At 46.5% G+C, this 19,257-nt stretch overlaps 1 protein-coding gene and 1 long non-coding RNA gene across 2 annotated transcripts; one reads left to right on the top strand and one right to left on the bottom strand.

The window, feature by feature from the left end:
• Positions 1-28: 28 nt before the first annotated feature.
• On the bottom strand, positions 29-8,272 carry fibcd1a (fibrinogen C domain containing 1a). The gene is made up of 9 exons (XM_057034261.1): positions 8,142-8,272; positions 7,286-7,381; positions 5,334-5,449; positions 4,883-5,255; positions 1,573-1,705; positions 1,266-1,402; positions 1,092-1,188; positions 742-921; positions 29-664 (listed from the first exon to the last, which is right to left on the bottom strand). The coding sequence occupies exons 2-9, from the start codon at positions 7,361-7,363 to the stop codon at positions 402-404; spliced, it is 1,377 nt and encodes a 458-aa protein (XP_056890241.1). The 5' UTR covers positions 7,364-7,381; positions 8,142-8,272; the 3' UTR covers positions 29-401.
• A 1,146-nt stretch (positions 8,273-9,418) lies between these two features.
• Positions 9,419-14,422, top strand: LOC130526540 (uncharacterized). Its single transcript, XR_008950783.1, has 2 exons — positions 9,419-13,742; positions 14,189-14,422. It is a non-coding gene; the product is annotated as an uncharacterized LOC130526540 (long non-coding RNA).
• Positions 14,423-19,257: the final 4,835 nt, after the last annotated feature.

A 19,257-nucleotide genomic window follows, 5' to 3' on the forward strand; every position in this document is an offset into this window, starting at 1 on the left:
CGGTTAAATAGAAAGAACTGACAATGACTTTCGATATGAGAAAATCTCTTAAGAGTTCTACATACTCATCTGTAACATTGTGTCAGGACATAAAATTAAACATCAAACAGTGACAGATTACATTCATTACACAGTTTGACCCTTTCAGAAGGAAAGCTTCTAGAATGCACCCTGCCCTGAGTTAACCCTGATATTCCAAATTCTGTGTCAGAAAAAAATCTTATTTCCAAGATTTAAAAAAATGTCAAAATCAAAGCAGACAAGCATGACATGTAAAACACAAATTTTCTTTTAGAATAAATAATTCATAAATAATTGTTGGAAACACTTCAGTAAGATAGGTTTGCATAGTCAGGGTCTGGACAAGTGTAAAGGTCAAAGGTCAGGTTGCAGGTACAAACTCAGGAGACTGGTTTAAGATGAGGTCGTATCTTCATCTCTGTGAACCTGAGTGAGTACTGCCAGCCTGTCCAACTGGACCACTCAACACCATCGGCATAGGAGGCATGGCCTCCACTCAAGTACTGCCCATTGAGGTTTGATGTGTGGCAGTTACGATACCACCATGCCCCCTGATAATATGATGCACAGTTGTTCTCTGATTGATCCTGGTCTCTGTCTTTTGTTGTGAACCTCATTCCAGAGTGCTTCAGTAGGGAGTCACCTAAAAAACAAGCAAACATCACATTGAACGGTGCAGTGCTAATATCTGCAGTGATGAAGCAGTACATGTACTTGTACCTGCTGTCCCAGAGTAGCCTTCTACATTTAGTGGGTATCCGTCCTCTTCGGGGTTCACCGAGTCTCGACCAACAGAAAACTCGGAGTAGTGAGCAAAGGCTGTAGCATTATCGAAATCTGCCATGTCAATACGTAACTCATATCCACCAGATCTGGTGAGAAAGTATATCCTCTGGAGACCTGACACGGGGAGACAGACCGGCAGCGAGACATTTATATTTAAATGTGTAATATTCATCATTCCATCCTCATTAAGAACCATTAGTAGGGTCACTGTGTGTGTTTGTGTGTGTGCGTGCATGCGTGCGCGTGCGTGCGTGCGTGTGAGAGAGAGAGGTAGAGAGAGAGACCTAGCCAGTGCTCTCCCGTAGTTTTCCCAAATCCTTCTTTGTATGCTTCCCAGCCTCGAAAAAAGCCAACAGACCCATCTTCCCTCCTCTGGATAACCTGCAGATGCATTAAGATTCCATGATTACCAAGGTTAGCAAAGCACAGACTTCAGCGAAGAGACTGAGTGCACATACGGTCCAGCCTCCTCCATCTGTTGTCATGTCACAGTAAACCATGAAACCATCAGGGTCGTGAGTTGGAAACACAGAATAAACTCCATTTTGATTATTACCATCGTCTTGGACATCACTGCAGTCTCGTGGTCTGACAGCTGAAGACAGTCAGAAAATTAGGCATTTACAACAGTAGACACCCTAAACTTGTATCAGCTGTTGAAAATGTATTAGAGTGGATCATGTGGCGCAGTATTGAGGATTACTGTAGTGTAGCAGTTATCCCTATCCTATCCCTAACTCTAAGACAGTGCTGACAGTACAGTACCTCTGTGTTTGCTGTTGCCCAGCAGCTCGATGTTGACTTTATTTAGGTTCTCTGTCTCCCTCTTTAGGCTGAGTAGAGAATCAGAGAACCCTGCTGCCAGCTTCAGCACACCCGAGTGACTCTCAGACAACATCTGCACGTCAGAGACACCAATGGGCACATGTTACTTTATTCATCATATTTCATTCCCATGTAAAAATGACAAGTGCAGTGGGAACCCTAACAAAAACTGGGACTATTGGAAACAAATATGAATATTTTAACAGTATCAGAGCCTGTCCATTCTACATATGCACGTATTGTCAGAACAATAAAGTGTAACCTGAAAGAACAACTACAGGTTGCCAGTGTGTCATTGGACAGCAGGCCATAGATTACAGCTGGGGGGCACCTTCGGGGCCTTTGACACATTCAGAGAAGGCCTAAAAATTCTGGGCCAAGTTTTTTTTTTTTTCATAAATTTCTATCTCATTTAATTTAAAAGATACCTTTTGTCTCTTCATTGGCTGCCCGTTAAATTTAGAATAATTTTTAAAACCCTTCTTTTGACCTACAAGGCTCCATCCTACCTGGAGGAGCTAGTGATACCTTACCAGCCCAATAGACTGCTCCGCTCTCAGAATGCTGGTCTACCGGTATTTGTGGTTCCCAGAGTTTCTAGGAGTAGAATGGGGGGCCGAGCATTTAGCTACCAGGCCCCCCTGCTATGGAACCAGCTCCCTGTCCAGGTACGGGAGGCTGACTCCATCGCTACTTTTAAGATTAGGCTTAAAACCTACCTCTTTGAAAAAGCTTATTGTTACTAATTCTGTAGTTCCAGTTACTATTATAGACAGACAAGTTATCATACTTAGGGGGTTGTCTAATCATTAGGTTAACATCTTAGCTATGCTGCTATAGGCCAAGGCTGCCGGGGTCCGGAAACATGATCACCTGACAGGCCTCTGTATCACCGCTTTTGGAACTGCATGATGACCTCCGGCCCCGCTGTATTAATAGTGTGTTTTTATTTCTTCTCTCTCTCTCTCTCTCTCTCTCTCTCTGAGCGTGAGGGTGGTGAGCGCGTCGGCTCCGGGAGTGAGAGACAGGTTTCAGCGTTTTTTCCAAGCTTTTGATATATTTGAATCTTTATTTTCACACTGGGTGTTGTTTAATCACTTTGGGGAGCACTGTGTTGATCTTTCGACCGTCTATTCACTGCTTTGGGTGGAATTGTTTGGTGGCCACGGTCGCCGCGCCAATCATGGCAGCGGTGCCGGGAGCCTCCGAGCTGGAGAAACTTACCCGCGGGCACGGCGTTAAACTCTCCCCACCGGACGGTGTGTCCGTGGAGGAGTGCGCGCTGGCTGTGGGGGACATCGTGGGACACGGAAGCGTTAAGTCGGCATCTCGGATGAATAAAATGGTGGTGGTGTTTGTGGGTAACACTGATAAGGCTGATCAGCTGGTGGCAGCTGGGGTGGCCATTAAGGGTGAACATACACCGGTGTTTCCTCTATCAAACCCGGCTAAAAAGGTGATGGTGTCCAACGTCCCTCCGTTCTTTAAGAACGATATGTTGTTGAGGGAGCTCAGTAGACACGGGCGCATTGTGTCCCCGATGAGGCTAATTCCTCTCGGGACCAAATCCCCGCTGCTGAGCCATGTGGTGTCATTTCGACGGCAGGTGTCGATGATCCTGAATAATAATGAGGAAGAGCTCAAACTGGCCCTTCGTTTCAGGGTGGATGATTTTGATTATACAGTGTTTGTCACCACCGACTCCCAAAAATGTTTTGGTTGTGGGGAGGAGGGCCATCTGGTCCGGTCGTGCCCGAATGGCGTGGAGACCCGCCGACCAGCCGACCCGCCCGTCAGCGCAGCGGCGCGCGCGCACGACGAGGACAGAGAGGCCGCACAAACCACGCGGGGCGACACGGGCCCAACCGCGGAGGTGGAGGAGCCAGCAGGTCCGCAGGGGGACCACCCGGGGGACCACCGGGACCTGCAGAACAAACGTCCCGCCGGAGAGATGGTGGAGCGGACAGGTCCAAGAACGGCTGAGACCGTCCAGGACATGGAGGGTGTCGGAGTGGAGGAGAGCAGCCTCAGTGTGCCCACGAAGAGGGCACACTGAGGACACAAACGTCAATATCGACAAAGTTAAGAAACTGTCCACAACAGAACCTCACACACACAGCTCACCGCACGCACGTATCCCACAGGACACACGCACTTCACAGGACACACATAGATCACAAGACACACACAGCTCACAGGACACACGCACCTCACGGAATGTACATAGATCACAGGACACGCACAGCGTAGACGATACACACAGCCTACAAGACACACACAGCCCACAGGACACACACAGCTCACAGACAGCCTACAAGACACACACAGTCCACAGGACACACACAGCCAACAGGACACACACAGCCCACAGGACACACACAGATTACAGGACATGCACGGCTCCCCAATGGACACGCAAAGCACACAAAGCTCTTTGGTGGGCACACACATACGGGAGGCTTCGGCTCATATTGACGATGTAAAGGTGGAGGTACGGCCTGGTTACCACTTGGACAAGATCAAGTGGTTCCTCAGGGTCACGAAGGGGCAGAGGTCTGTGCAAGTGGAGGACCACTTTCCAGACCTCCAGCTCTTCCACGATCATGTCAGGATGTACATGAAGATGGAGAGATACGGCGCGCCTGCTTTCAACGACCGGGAGACGTATCGCCTAAAGAAAATACTGGTCAAGATTCGGTCCCAGTTCGAGAGCTCTGACTAGGACACGCATGTTCCTTTTGTCTCTCAGATTTAATTTTGTGTTGGACAATATTTGAAAGATTACCCAGGCTAAATGTTACTATCAAGTAGTTTAGTAACTTCCTAAATAAAGCTACTGGTATGAGTCAGTTATTGCTTTCGTGTAGGCCTTAAAATCCACAAATAAAATATTTGCCAGGTGTTTGCCCTTCACCTGTCCGTTTTGGTGTTTTGATCATTCACAGATAAACAGACATTAAGTCTATCTAGACTTGGGTGAAGGAACTCAGATGTCATGTTATCTGTGACCTCCCATATCAGTGCAAATAAAAATATTTATCTTAATGCTGACCATAACAATAGATTTCTTTATATGCTCTAATAATAAAAATAATAATAATAATAATACACATACTCTGTAAATTTGTCAGTAACTATGAGATTAAATATGAGACCAAAACAATAATCTCTCAAAGGTTAAAATATTAAGATTGAAATGTTAAAATCATTTTATGAACCTACCAAATCAAAAGTTAAGTTCTGGCCTCACCTGGATAATTCGGTTCTGCTCGCTCCAGAGTCCATCCAGTCTTTGTTCAAGAACACCTTGCCCTCTCTTCAAGGATTCACTTTCCACCCTGAGGTTGTGGGTGTGGCCCAATATAATTTTTAGTTCTTCTGATAGTTTGTGGACTATTCCAGTCTCTTGCCAGTCACCTGTACTGTGACCAGATAGCACTTGTAGCAGGGAGCTCTGCAGTGCCTCCCAGCGTACAAACTGTTCATTGTAGTCTGGACAGTTTGGGTCCAGAAATATGCTGATTGGTTCTCCATCTGTGATGCAAGACACTGTCACCAGGGCTCCAGATTCTCTGGGATTGGTTGTGATTACAGGCGAGAATGATGAAACCCCCTCTCCATTTCTATGACAACATTAATGCAAACATGATAATAGAGGTATAATAGCAAACAGGTCAGACAACAAGTCAGACTGAATTTACCTGTAGACAAAGGGCAGAGGGTACTGGTTCAGGTACAGGATGGCAGCTGTTGTTATGATGATGGCAACTATGATGACCAATGTAACAATGGACCATAACAGGAGACTGCAACATTTCTGAATGCACACACACACACACACACACACACACACACACACACAACACACACACACACACACACACACACTGTTTTCACCATACCTGTTCCCAAAACACTCTATCATTGGTCGTGCTTTATGTCAAATCTGTAAAACTGCATCCAAAACATAACAGAAAAAAATTTCCATCCTTTCTGTGGGCCAGCATGTGTGTTTGTAATGGGGGGTTACTGGGAATCAGCAGTGTGAACCATGTGTCTCTGTAGTATTTAGGCTGTAACGCACTCTTATCCTAGCAAAGTCGACAGCTGCTTCAGATTAGAGAAACCTTGAGCTGACAGTTTAACTCCAGATTAACACAATTCAGATCACTGTGATCATCAGTGTCTCCCTGCCTTGTTTTTTACACTTGATATGTCATTGTTAATTTTATATAGATTTATGTTTGGATCATTTTGGGAAGGTAGTGATACAGGGAAATGCTAATGTAGTAAATCAGGGTAGGGTAGTGATAAACAAGTGGTAAGCTAGGGGTAAAGTAATGTAGGACAGTGATAAGACAACTGTGGGTCAGTGGTTAAAAAAAACATTAAGGCAGTGGTAAAACAGTGGTAATGGAATTGTGAAATGGTTGTGGTGGATTCCACTTGCCACTAAGCGCATCAAGCAATGCAGAAGACCCCACCCACCCACTCCCAGCAGGGATTGGTTACACTTCTGTACACTGAAAACTTTTAAATTGTGAAATGCAGGACTTCCACACTTAAGAACTCTTTCCTTCTCTCTGCCCTCAGACTTCTGAATAGCTGATGGGACTCTATCGCCATGACTATCTACTGCAACAACACTGACTCTTTCCCCAATTGTAGGATTATCCTCTGCACCTTTTCATGAAGAGGTGCACAGACAACAATCCTACAATCCCAGAAAAATTGCCTTTTCTTAACATGAATTTTGGCATATAATTCTTTAAATATAGTGCTCCTTTTCAGCTCGGAAAAAATACATCATTCTGTAGGATCGGGCCTCTACTATCTACAACTGTTGTAGAACTTTACATTAATCAGATTTCTCCAAAATGAGCTGCTGGGCCCACAAGTCCATTGTTTTCAACCATTAACTCGATTTTTCTTTTTCTCTACTAATTTATTCCTTTAAGGGTCATGGGGAGAGTGCTGGAACCTATCCCATCTACATATGGGTGAAGGTAGGGTACACCACTGAGTAAGTCACCAGGTCTTGTAAGCCTTTAGGGTTTGGTCAAAGGTCTCTTTTCAGTGCTCTGAGGATGTCCCTGCCCTGCCCCCTGCTACCAGCACACCTGTCAAGTTTTGTCTCCCCTGGGACTCTAACCAAGAGCCCTCTGCTTCTCAGCTCATTCCCCTACAGACTGAGGTACCACTCTCCTGTCCCATTAACTCCCATACCACATCCAAATTTAGTACCATATTGCAGAAGCTTTGGGTCGGTCATTTGGTCTGCCATCTATCTATCTATCTGTCTGTCTGTCTGTCTGTCTGTCTGTCTGTCTGTCTGTCTGTCTGTCTGTCTGTCTGTCTGACCGTCCGTCTGACCGTCCGTCTAGCTATCCAATAATGTAAATATTGCAGTTATCCCTTACATTTGCTGGTGTGTAAATAAAAATGGTGGTAAAGGTTGTTGAGTACTGTGACCCTGAATAGAACTTAGATACACCTGAGTTGGATTTGTGAGATAACGGTGGAACAATGGGAAAAGGATGAAAAGCAGTTGTTAAACAATGGTAAAACAGTGTAAGTAAATGTTAATAAAGTGATCAGGCAGGAGTATTTTTTGTGGTGTTAGCCAACATGCTAATGCTACCATGGCACATACCTTGCGTTTGTTTGGTCTTTTGCCATCCAACTCTGAACTGCTGTTGTTCATGATGGTCCATCTGTCATTCAGCATCATTTCTGAATTGCCTGGTGACTGATGGGGTCATAACCACCACTGAGATCATTCACAAATACCTTTGAAATTACTTTCACCTTTGAACTTTGATTGAATATAACTCATAGAACATGTAGAGCTCTTCATAGACAACACAAATATCTTGTTGAACTGAAAACCTCATGAACATTAGTCATTGTCAAGGAGGACCTTATTCACTTTCACACACAAACCTTAACATCAATTCCTGCCTGCAGATCTAATTCTTTTTAAAATTCTTCAGAAAATGTTTTGGAAGATGAATATAAAACAATAAAAGCTGTTCTTAAGATAACAAATAAAGAACATTGTCTTCATTTGTTAACCATAACCAGCACAAGTAAACACCCTTAAACTGACCTCACAGACATGCAGCCTGGTTGATTTTATAAAGGTGAAGAATGTGTCAAAGAACCAGAGAAACGTCTGGAGTGGATTAAAGCTGATCAGCTGGGTGAAGGTTCTCAGTCTGGCTTTGTCAGATTCACTTTGGAGAGACTTATCACACTGTTGTCATGGACAACATAGAATAGCTAATCAAAGAGCAGATTTACCCAATGTAGCCATGTATACAGTGACCCATTAGCACTGCTATCTGTTTGAGAAATGTTTAATGTGCAACACAGACCAACAGACAATAAAGATAACTGCAATTCAACTCTGAACTACAAGAAATACTAAAATGTGATCAACGTTAGAATTTTACCACACTAGAAATGCACGGAACAGTAATTAGAAACAAAATGTAGTAAAAAGTTACCTTAAAGTTAAAGTCTGACTCCAGACGACCACAGCAAAACTCTTTAGCTCTGTTTTCCTGCTGAAAGGAATGTGCTCACATCCATATGGAAATGGATTAAAAGAGAGAGAGAGAGAGAGGGACTGAATGAGGGAAGGAGGAGGTAAAGACGGGTGGAGGAAAGAGAGAGACCTAGAGATGGAGGAAGGAGAGAGAAGGAGGGAGAGGTGAGGGAGGGGAGCAAGAGAAGGAGCAAGGGAGGGAGGAGAGAAAGAGAGCTAAGGGGAGAGAGGGAAAGAAATGTTTAAGTAGCAACAACCTATCAACATAAACTCACCACATTTCTGCTCAAATTTCAGATTCTTTCATTGTGCAGTTATTTTTAGTATTTAACATTTAGTTTTATTCATTAATGAAGTAACAGTTTGAGTTTTCTGTTACATGTTCTCAGCTGGTTACCAGAGAAACCAACTGATCCTGACTTTATCCCTTTCACAGGAAATGAGGAAGTCATGCTGAAACTAAGTGCTGCAACAAGGAAGTTGGACAAAGTCTTCGTCGTATGAGCTTTATCAGGTGATGTATTTATTCCTACTGATGTGAAAAAACTGACAGATTCTTCTTTCCAGCCTATTAGTTTGACACTCAAGTATAAATTCCTGTGAACCTTTGTGAGACGAAACCCAGAGTTGAATAATGCTCAAGCTTTTATTTTGGCAAGGTTTATAGGAAATATAATTGCTATAAGTTATGATTTTACATTGTGAAGACTGGCTGCAAGTTTGAATTTTTTCTTCTTTTGGGTGAAAACTAAAGACTGAAAGTTAGATAAGTGTGACAGCAGCAAATGGTGAGTCTAAAGTCTGAATTAATTATTGGCTGATTACTTCCATTATGATTTGTTTCATATACTTTGGAGGCCAAAAATAAATTAGTAATGTTACTACTATGACTATTACCACCACCACTTCTACTACTAATAACAATAATAATAATGATAGAAATAACATTTTTTTCCCCCAACACTTCTAACACTTTTATTTTTACTCACTGCACATTTTGAGAGAAAGTTATAACATCAATTCAATAAAATAAACAATGAAGCAATAAAAAAAGAAAAGTGAGAAGAGTTTTGAAAGGATTCAGGTCTATCTTGAAGAGAATTGTCTTTATCTTGTTACTATGTGTTCTACCATATGTTCCTGTCTTCTCTTAGAAGTACTTTAGAAGTTAGGTATGGTAGAATCTTTAGCAAGTGTAATAAAGATCAGAGACATTCCTTTGACAGGATTGTTGTTTAGATCTCAGGAGCCAATCAGGCTGGAGGTGTTAAACACCCATCGTAAAACGGGACAGCATTGTGGTGGTGATAAGCGTATTTGCATGAAGAATGTGAACTTTGATCTGGCCATCTGGGAAGACAATGGAGAAGAAGGACTGTACCAATATCAAATGGGACTGAAGGAAGAGGACGAGGTCATCCAAGGGGAAGGACTGGATTGGACTGTATGAGCATCTGTGTTTCTATAAAAGACTGGGCCAAGGGATAGTTAGGTTGTCAGACTTCATGCCCTTGCAATGGACTCTGTTGTTGTAGGGTTATGAACTGGCCTGGGGCTCTGTAATATTTGTATCTTGAATTGGTTCTATTGCTAAATACATTTTGAAATTGGCATTTTTCTTCTTGAAGTCTTCATTTAAAGAACACGCGGATTAGCAGTGACACACGAGAGGTATTGCGATCCAACAATCTTTAGGTCTGAGCACATCTGGATTTTTATGTTCTGAAGATTATTAAGGAGTCCTGAAGGCTGTTCACAACTTGATGACCCATCTAAAGTATCATGATGGGCCCCTAACTATTGACTCGGAAATGAGGGGGATGGCTATACAATTCTATACCAATTTATTCAGCACTCAAGACTATGACTGTGAAAGTGTGAACAATATTCTGGAAAGCCTGCTGGAGCTGACAGAGGCACAGTAGGCCTCTTTGAAGGCTACTGTTTCCTTTGAGGAGATGTCTGCTGCTGTTCAACAATGTTTCAACAACTCCAGTGTGGCTGCACACCTAGTGTTGATGGTCTTCCTGTGGAATTCTACCAAAGGTTTTGGACTGTGATTGGGAAAGACTTATTTGCTGTTTGCAAGGAATGCCTGGACTTCGGGATGTTGCCAGTGAGCTGCACAAGAGCCGCTCTCTCTGTTAACAAAGAAGGGGGATCTGGGACTGCTGAAGAACTGGATCCCCTCATTTCTTTGTACTGACTATAAAATACTCGCCAAAATACTTTCAAACAGACTCAAGGGTGACATGGAGGAGATTATTCATAAATATCAAACATATTGTCTTCCAGATGGTACAGTTATGGATAATTTATTTTTGATTCGTTTTTTGATTACTCTGTCAAAATTTGGATCTAGGACTACTGTCCATTGATCAAGAAAAAGCTTTTGACAGAATAGATGATTATTTGTTTAACACATTTCAAACATTTGGGTTTGGTGAGAAGTTTTTTTTTCATGGATTAAGTGTTTATGCAAATGCTACTCTTGTTGAAAGTTGGAAGAGGACCGAGCAGACCAATCCCCGTGCAGAGGAGAATTAGGCAGGGCTGTCTATTATCTGGCATGCTGTATGCTCTTGCCCTTGAGCCACTTCTCAATCAGCTGAGAAGGAATCTCACTGGTTTCTCCTTTAGCCAGAATGCACAAGAGAAGGTTACTTTGTCTGCCTATGCTGATGATGTTACTGTATTGGTTATAAGACCAAGTTAGAAGCACATTAAGTCAGCCCTCAAAACCTGCGACTACCCTGGCCGTTCCTTCATCAAATCTTCTAGAAAACCCAGAGGAGACAGAGTAGAATACGCCAAAATACGGATCAACATTGTAATGCCATATGTTGCAGGGCTTTCTCAGAAAATAGAATTTGAAAATCATCCCCAGGAGGAGAAGAGGCCATTCACACGAATCTCATTGTGCCAGGGGAAATTTCAACGACCCACATAATGAGGGGTGGAGCAACCAACAGCCAGGTAACTGATGCTCCAAATGTGTTAATGACTCTTGAAGAGTATAAATACCTGGAACTCCCCAAAAGTCAGTTACAACTGATGAGAGGTGAAATTTCTTCATGGAACTCAAACAGTCCAGTTGCTATGATTCAACTCGAACCTGCTGAGACTGAGAACCTTCACAGACATTAGTGAAGGAGGTGCAGGAGGTGGCTGGAAGCCTCCTCTCTTTTCAAACTCCAAGAGTCCCACATTTTCATGAGGTTCCTGAGAAAGCCTTATATGTACTCAGCGTGAAGGTGTTTAATAATTTATCATTAGTTGGTGTACAGGAGTCATGGTGGTTGAGTGAGCTTTCATCAGCCTCCCCTTCCTGGGCAGCTGGAGGTCTATGTATAATCCCCTCATAAAGAAATGCATGGGGCTGTGGCCCCCGTGTTTGTGACATTGCTGCGTTTGTTACTTGGATATGGGTGGACGTTAGATCACACTTCCTATATTTTTGGTTCTAAATACAGGGCAAAACAGGAGAGGAAAATAGGCCAATATAATTTCCTTTTATGTCAGGCCAAAATGAGTATATGGCTGACACAGGAATAATATGAGAGTGGACTACACAGAAAACGATGGATAATGTGGATCAATTTGTTGTTATATGGGGGGGTGGGAGATGTATTTTGCACAATAAGCCCTAACTCAGTTTGTTCAAAGGCCTGTGCCTCTCTTTCTCTCCATCTCCTCTCCTCTCCTCTCCTTCCCTGTTGCCATACCTCCCCTCCTATTTCACCTCAGTCGTGTGTATGTAACATCACGAGATGTATTTGCGCGTAGGTGGTGATGACCTGTGAGCTTGACTGCAGCATCTTGATGAAATCAAAGACTTTCCTGAACAACAAGAACCCAGAATATAATTGCAAATATACACTAACATTCACACTCATGCACTCAATTAAACACAATCAATCTCACACACTATAAAACACACTCAAACAATCACAAAAACAGTTGATCACACAAACCCATGCACAAACAAACACACACACACACACAGTAATATATTTCTGTTGTATCTTCTAATTAAAATATTAGATTATATAGTATCTATTGTGCAGTCTTTTTTAAACACAAACTTACTGTGTTTGTTTCAGGTGTGTGAACAACGAGCTTTTGCTGCACAGGTTGCTGTTCTTCATTAACAGTAGGTCAATTTTTACAGACTTTCTCCTTGTGGCACTTTAGTCGATTTAACAGTCGGTCACTGATTCAGTCAGTCAGTAAGTCAGTTAGTCAACAAGTCAGTCAATTAGTCATTCAATCAGTCGCAATCAGTCAGTCAGACATTTAATAAGTCTGTCAATCAGTCAGTCAGGCAATCATTCAGTCAGTCAAGCCATCAGTCACTCAGTCATCCAGTCAGTCAGTTTGGTCATGGAGATTTCATAGACAGAGGCCAGGGAAGCAATCCAAATGGCAGACACCACATTTTCAACTTCCTGGGGTGCAAGGCCTTGTCTATACTGGCAAGATCTTGTTTATATCGGCAAGGGCTTGTCAACAAAATCAAGTCTATAATGGCAATACCTTGACAATACTGAAAATGCCTTGTCCATACTGGCAAGGCCTTGACTACAAGATTTTGTCTATACTGGCAAAGATGTCATGGCCTGTGTGTTGGTGCCTTGGTGTTTGTGTTTTGTTTTCCTGGTTATCTCATTAGGGGGCGTTTTGGACCCACCTTTCGCTGGTGACGTCACTCCTGCAACTGGTTACCAATCAACACTCTTCAAAAGCCACTGCCTCCTGGTCACCAGCACTTTGTGGTAAATGTGGGTCAAGTAACTTTCCCCATTTGTCCCACATCTCTTTCTAGCTCACCCCATGCCCCTCATTTGGAGGAACGATCTGCGTTCCACGTACCTTTTCACCGCGTGGTGCAGCTGCCTGAGTTAATTAAAATTGTTAACACCATCAGCTCTGTCTGCTTTCGGGTCCTGCCTGAATCGCACTCTAACAAAAGCACTGTCTACAAGACCTTGCCAATAGTAGCAAGGACTTGTCTATATAGTCAGGGCTTTGTCTACAAGACCTTTTCTATACTGGATAAACCTTAACAAAACTGGTAAAAATTTGTTCATACTGGCAAGGCCTTGTCTACAAGACCTTGTCTATACTCAGTTGTTATCTATTTATGGCAGCATTGTGTAGTTGTAGTTTTGGTCTGTTGATATACAGCTGAAATAATTACATCTTAAAAAGTGTTTATCTAGTGTTGGATCACAATACCTCTCGTGTGTCACTGCCAATCCGTGTTTTCTTTGAATGAAGACTTCAAGAAGAAAAATGTCAATTTCAAAATGTATTTAGCAAATAGAACCAATTCAAGATACAGATGTGGCAGGGCGTGGCCTGCCCTCCGAACAGGTGTCCTATGGAGGTAGTGCCTTAATTGGTGGGTGGGGAGAAAAGGTTTATATAAGGCACTGCCTCCAGCTGATCTTAGTTGTTTTTCCCGCTTCGACGGTACGGCGGGGTTGCGGCTTATCTGGGCGGTTCGACCAATAAACTGTTTCACAGCGCGAGCATGCTGTTTGGCAGCGCCAAGAAGGTTGGTGCTTCCTCCCGCCATCCTTCCACCTAGAGCGTTTTGCCGTGAGGGCACGCGCGCTAGTTTACCCTGGGCAGGTAAGGCGCAGCAATGCGCGTCACTGACTTCCCCGCACTCGTCGATAAAGGTTAATGGCGCTGTCCTTGTTGCAGTTGACTGCCGGCTGGTGTCGGTGGGTCGCGTTGCCCCAGCGGGAACCCTTCACGGAGTGGTGGCGCCACCAAACAGTCGGCACGGACTACCTCGCGTACTGGACCCACTGCTGCTTTGGCTCCGTCCCGTTTTCGGGACTCTCTCCTGTCTCGCGCTCTCTCTCTCTCTCGCCCCCCTTCGCTCGAGGGACGGCGCTGAGACGTAGCGGTGCCGCCGAGGCGACCACGGAGCTATTGCTCTCAATTTTTAGACTCTTAACAGTGTTTTAATTGTTCTCTTTTCTTTGTGGACAGGTGCTGCGGGCCACGGCGGGGACCCAACCCCTGGTGGAGGGCGTTTTCCTCACCCCTCGTGTGTAGTTTTGGTTGCAGTAGCACGGGTGTTTTTAGTTTGGTTATCTCCCCTAATTGAGTTTCACCTGCCGGTGGGGCCCCAGCCCTGTCCACCCCCTTTTGTTTGATTTTTGTACAGCCGAGCTATTTCGGTGTTGAGTTGTATTTAATAAAATTGTACTGCCTAACCCTCAATCCTGTCTCTGCCTCTGGAACCGAACCGTATCTGCGCGTGCCTGTTTCCGGTTAATTCCTGGGGTGAAATTCCCCAGGTGGCATTGTCATCCACCGTTCCTCCTCTCTCCACCCCGCCACATTTTGGCGTTGTCGGCAGGATTCCACATTTAAAGGAGGCAGAGACTATTTTTTTTTGGGTTATTGGTGTTTATTTGAATCTGATAATTTTCCTTTTGTTTGTATTTCCTTTGTTTTTTTCCTTATTCGATTTAAGGTTTGGGCAGTTGTAGAGCCAAAGCAGCAGTGATCAGCCCAGCGGTCTCATCTCCTATTGTCTGGTGCAATTCCCTCTTCCAGGCAACATGGAACTGTGCGGCAAGGTGATACCGTGTTGTGGTATCCTCGTGGTGAAAGACCCGCCTGGGGCTTCTTCGTCCCCCGGGATCCTTGGGATGAATGTAATCCGCAGATGCTACCAAGAGCTTTTTGGGGTGTTCGGTTCATCCCTCTTCGAGTCGCCTTTTGTGTCAGGCGCACCGGGTCCGGTTGTGGCCGCCCTTCAGAAGTGCCACCAGACGGCAGTACAGCCAAACCCTCAGGGTGACGTTAGGGTCCGTGGAGGGCAAGTAGTTCGGATACCTGGTGGGGTGATGAAGCTGGTCGCTGCCACCTGTTCTGAACAGTTTTCGGGTCAGAGCGTTTTGTTTGAGCCCCCCCAGTCAGATTTGCCAGCTGGGCTGTTGGCTTCACCATGCCTGCTAAGGGTTGTCCGTGGCACTGTGTGGGTACCAGTTGTCAACGTTGGAGAAGCAGGGGTTCTCCTTTACCCCCGGGTCAGACTTGGTGTTGTGAATGCCGCTCAAGTTGTCAGTTTGCCTGCAGGGATAACTGAGGTGGGGTTGACCACAGCCACATTGGCCTCCCAGTCCGCCGTCCCATCCGTACTTGATAGGATAGGGTCATGGGACCTTTCAGCCTTAACGGAGCTGGAACAAGCCGGTGTTCGGTCTTTGCTGGACCAGTACAGCTCAGTGTTCGCAGCCAATGATGGTGACTTGGGGTGTACAAACTTAATTTCACACGAGATACCCCTGCTTGATGATGTCCCTGTACGGCAACGGTATCGTCGCATTCCCCCTTCAGAGTATGAGGCAGTGAAGATGCACATTAACCAGCTTCTGGAGTCACCAGATCATCTGTGAGAGCTCCAGTCCCTATGCCTCACCTATCGTGTTGGTGAGGAAAAAGGATGGTGGCTTGAGGCTCTGTGTGGATTATCGGCTCCTGAACAGTAAGACCAGAAAGGATGCCTTTCCACTGCCTCGTATCGAGGAGAGCCTGGACGCTTTATCGGGGGCCCGCTGGTTTTCCACTCTTGACCTTGCCAGTGGGTATAACCAAGTGCCTGTGGCTGAGCAGGACCGTCCCAAGACCGCTTTTTGCACCCCCTTTGGTCTTTTCGAATTCAATCGGATGCCTTTTGGCCTTTGCAATGCGCCAAGCACTTTCCAGCGGCTGATGCAACGCATGTTTGGCGATCAGCAAGGTCAGTCCCTCCTGCTTTATCTTGATGACATAATCATCTTTTCATCTTCCATCGAGCAACACCTACAGCGGCTGGAAATGGTGCTCGGGCGACTACAGGGGCAGGGCCTTAAGGTCAAAGCGGAGAAATGTGCAATTTTCCAGGAGCAGGTGTCATACTTGGGACACATCATCTCCAGCCAGGGTGTCTCCGACCAATCCCAAGAAAATAGAGGCTGTGGCTGGCTGGCAGCGTCCTCGTCACATCAGTGAGTTGCGGTCCTTTTTAAGGTTCGCCAGTTATTACAGGCGGTTTGTCGATGGCTTCGCCAAGATGGCTAAACCCTTGCACCAGTTGGTAGCTGACCTGGCTGGCACCAAAACAAAGCGGGGATCTGGCCGGGCACTGGGCTCCGCATGGACGCCCGAGTGTGAGGAGAGCTTCAATGCTCTAAAGTCAAGGTTGGTTTCCACCCCAGTATTGGCTTACGCGGACTTCTCACGTCCTTTCATCCTTGAAACTGACGCTAGTCATAGTGGGCTTGGTGCAGTGCTCTCCCAGGAGACAGATGGTTGCGTGAGGCCGGTGGCTTATGCGAGTAGGGGGCTCCGGCCCACTGAGCGCAACATGTCCAACTATAGCTCTATGAAGCTAGAATTTCTTGCGCTCAAGTGGGCCGTGACGGAGAAATTTAGAGAATATCTGTTGGGGCATAAGTGCATTGTGTACACAGATAATAACCCCTTGAGCCACCTTCAGTCGGCTAAGCTGGGGGCGGCCGAGCATAGGTGGGCTGCTGAGCTTGCCGCTTTTGATCTGGAGATCAAGTACCGGTCTGGGCGAAACAACCGAAATGCGGACGCACTGTCGAGACAGTACGCACCAACGCCGGATTGTGCCATTCCATCTTTGCCTGGCACCTCTGTCCCGTGTAGCCTTCAGCCGAACATCCAGCCTGGTCCTATGGTTGGTGCCTTGCAGTCCTTGATTTCTATCCTTCCATCTCACTCTCCAGCTGATCTTCACTTGATGCAGGAAGAGGACCCTGTATTAAAGGAGGTGTTGGTGTTCTGGCGACGTGGGTCTCTCCCTACCTCTGCTGAGAGGAGGCAGCTCTCTCAGCCGCAATTGTGCTGTTGCGCCAGTGGGACCGCCTGGTCGAAAAGAATGGGGTGCTTTTCCGGCGGGTGTTCCGCTCTGACGGTGGGGAAGAACAACTCCAACTTGTTTTGCCCACGGTGCTCAAGGGGGACACCCTGCATCAGCTCCACCAGGAGCATGGGCATCAAGGCACAGAAAGGACCACTGAGCTGGTGCGGCAACGCTGCTACTGGCCGGGAATGTCATCCGACATCAAGAAGTGGGTGCAGCGGTGTGAACGCTGTCAAGTTGCGAAAGACTCGGGGCAGGTTCATCGGAGTTACATGGGCCACCTTCTCGCATCCCGGCCAAACGAGATTTTGGCAGTGGATTTTACTTTGCTTGAACCTTCTCGTAATGGCTTTGAGAACGTCTTAGTCATGACTGATGTGTTCAGTAAATTTACAGTGGCTGTTCCCACCCGGGACCAGCGAGCGGTGACAGTAGCCCAGGTTCTGGTCACAGAATGGTTCTACAAGTATGGGGTTCCAAGTCGCCTACACTCAGACCAGGGCAGAAGCTTCGAGAGTGGTTTGATTTCCCAACTTTGTGCTTTGTATGGGGTTGCCAAGTCCCGCACCACCCCCTATCATCCGGCCGGAAATGGGCAGTGTGAGAGGTTCAACAGGACACTTCACAACCTCCTGCAAACATTGCCAATTTCCTGAAAGCGGGACTGGGTTTCTTGTCTTCCGCAATTGCTCTTTGGTTACAACACTACACCTCATCAGAGCACGGGTGAGTCACCGTTTTATTTGATGTTTGGGCAGGAGCCCCTTCTTCCCATTGACTTTCTCCTGGGTCGTGTGCCAGACCCGATTCCTGGTGAGGTGCAGGACTGGGTGGTAGAACACCGAGCCAGGCTTCGTGTGGCATTCGAGGGTGCTCGTGAGAAACTAGAGATGGCAGCGAGTAAGCGCAAGGAGAGACACGATCTGTTCGTCCGAGACGCACCTCTGCCAGTGGGACAGTTGGTGTACCTGAGGGACCATGGTGTTAGAGGCCGCCATAAGATCCAAGACCTCCGGAGCTCTGTTGTCCACCAGGTTGTGCGGGCCCCTATTGGCGACGGTGTGGTCTATACTGTGGTGCCCGTGGGTGACCTGGGTGGAACTCGGAATGTCCATAGAGACATGCTAAAGGTGGTCGTTCAGCCCGAAGTTGTGGCCCTCTCCTCACCAGCTTCTCCATCTTTGTCCCCACGGGTGGCCTCTGTGGACGACTCTTCCAACAGCGACCTCTGGCTTCTGGTTTCCGAGACCCCGGTGCCATCCATTGCCGTGCCGCCACCATTTGGGACCCCTCAGGCGCCCTCTGCCCCGGCTGCAACAGCACCCCAGGGTGCGTGCAGTCTGACTGCACCCGTAAGTAGCAGCGACCCATCACCAACAGTGCCCCCAGCCGACCAGCCTTGCAGTAGTCAACAGTCCCTGCGTCGGACTGCTCGTTCAACAGCTGGCAGTCACTCAAACAGGCATCACCTTCCACGGTCAGTCAATTCGCAGGAGGAAGTTTCTAATCGGCCGCTAGACTCTGCATCCAATTCCCTAATGGCAGTGTTTAGACCTTGGTGCTAACTTGGCCCTGTCTCTCGTCGGGTCGACGATCCAAAAGGTAGGGGTGGATGTGGCAGGGCGTGGCCTGCCCTCCGAACAGGTGTCCTATGGAGGTAGTGCCTTAATTGGTGGGTGGGGAGAAAAGGTTTATATAAGGCACTGCCTCCAGCTGATCTTAGTTGTTTTTCCCGCTTCAATGGTACGGCGGGGTTGCGGCTTATCTGGGCGGTTCGACCAATAAACTGTTTCACAGCGCGAGCATGCTGTTTGGCAGCGCCAAGAAGGTTGGTGCTTCCTCCCGCCATCCTTCCACCTAGAGCGTTTTGCCGTGAGGGCACGCGCGCTAGTTTACCCTGGGCAGGTAAGGCGCAGCAATGCGCGTCACTGACTTCCCCGCACTCGTCGATAAAGGTTAATGGCGCTGTCCTTGTTGCAGTTGACTGCCGGCTGGCGTCGGTGGGTCGCGTTGCCCCAGCGGGAACCCTTCACGGATGTGGCGCCACCAAACAGTCGGCACGGACTACCTCGCGTACTGGACCCACTGCTGCTTTGGCTCCGTCCCGTTTTCGGGACTCTCTCCTGTTCGCTCTCGCGCTCTCTCTCTCTCTCGCCCCCCTTCGCTCGAGGGACGG

This window comes from Takifugu flavidus, chromosome 5 (assembly GCF_003711565.1).
Source record: "Takifugu flavidus isolate HTHZ2018 chromosome 5, ASM371156v2, whole genome shotgun sequence".
NCBI classification, from domain to species: domain Eukaryota; kingdom Metazoa; phylum Chordata; class Actinopteri; order Tetraodontiformes; family Tetraodontidae; genus Takifugu; species Takifugu flavidus.

Excerpts from the sequence above, each read along its gene's own strand:
- fibcd1a (XM_057034261.1), bottom strand. The coding sequence starts at position 7,363 with ATGATGCTGAATGACAGATGGACCATCATGAACAACAGCAGTTCAGAG. Across the intron at positions 5,256-5,333 it reads CCTCTGCCCTTTGTCTACAG|AAATGGAGAGGGGGTTTCAT; the intron begins GTAAATTCAGTC and ends ATGTTGTCATAG. Across the intron at positions 665-741 it reads AGGCTACTCTGGGACAGCAG|GTGACTCCCTACTGAAGCAC; the intron begins GTACAAGTACAT and ends CTTGTTTTTTAG.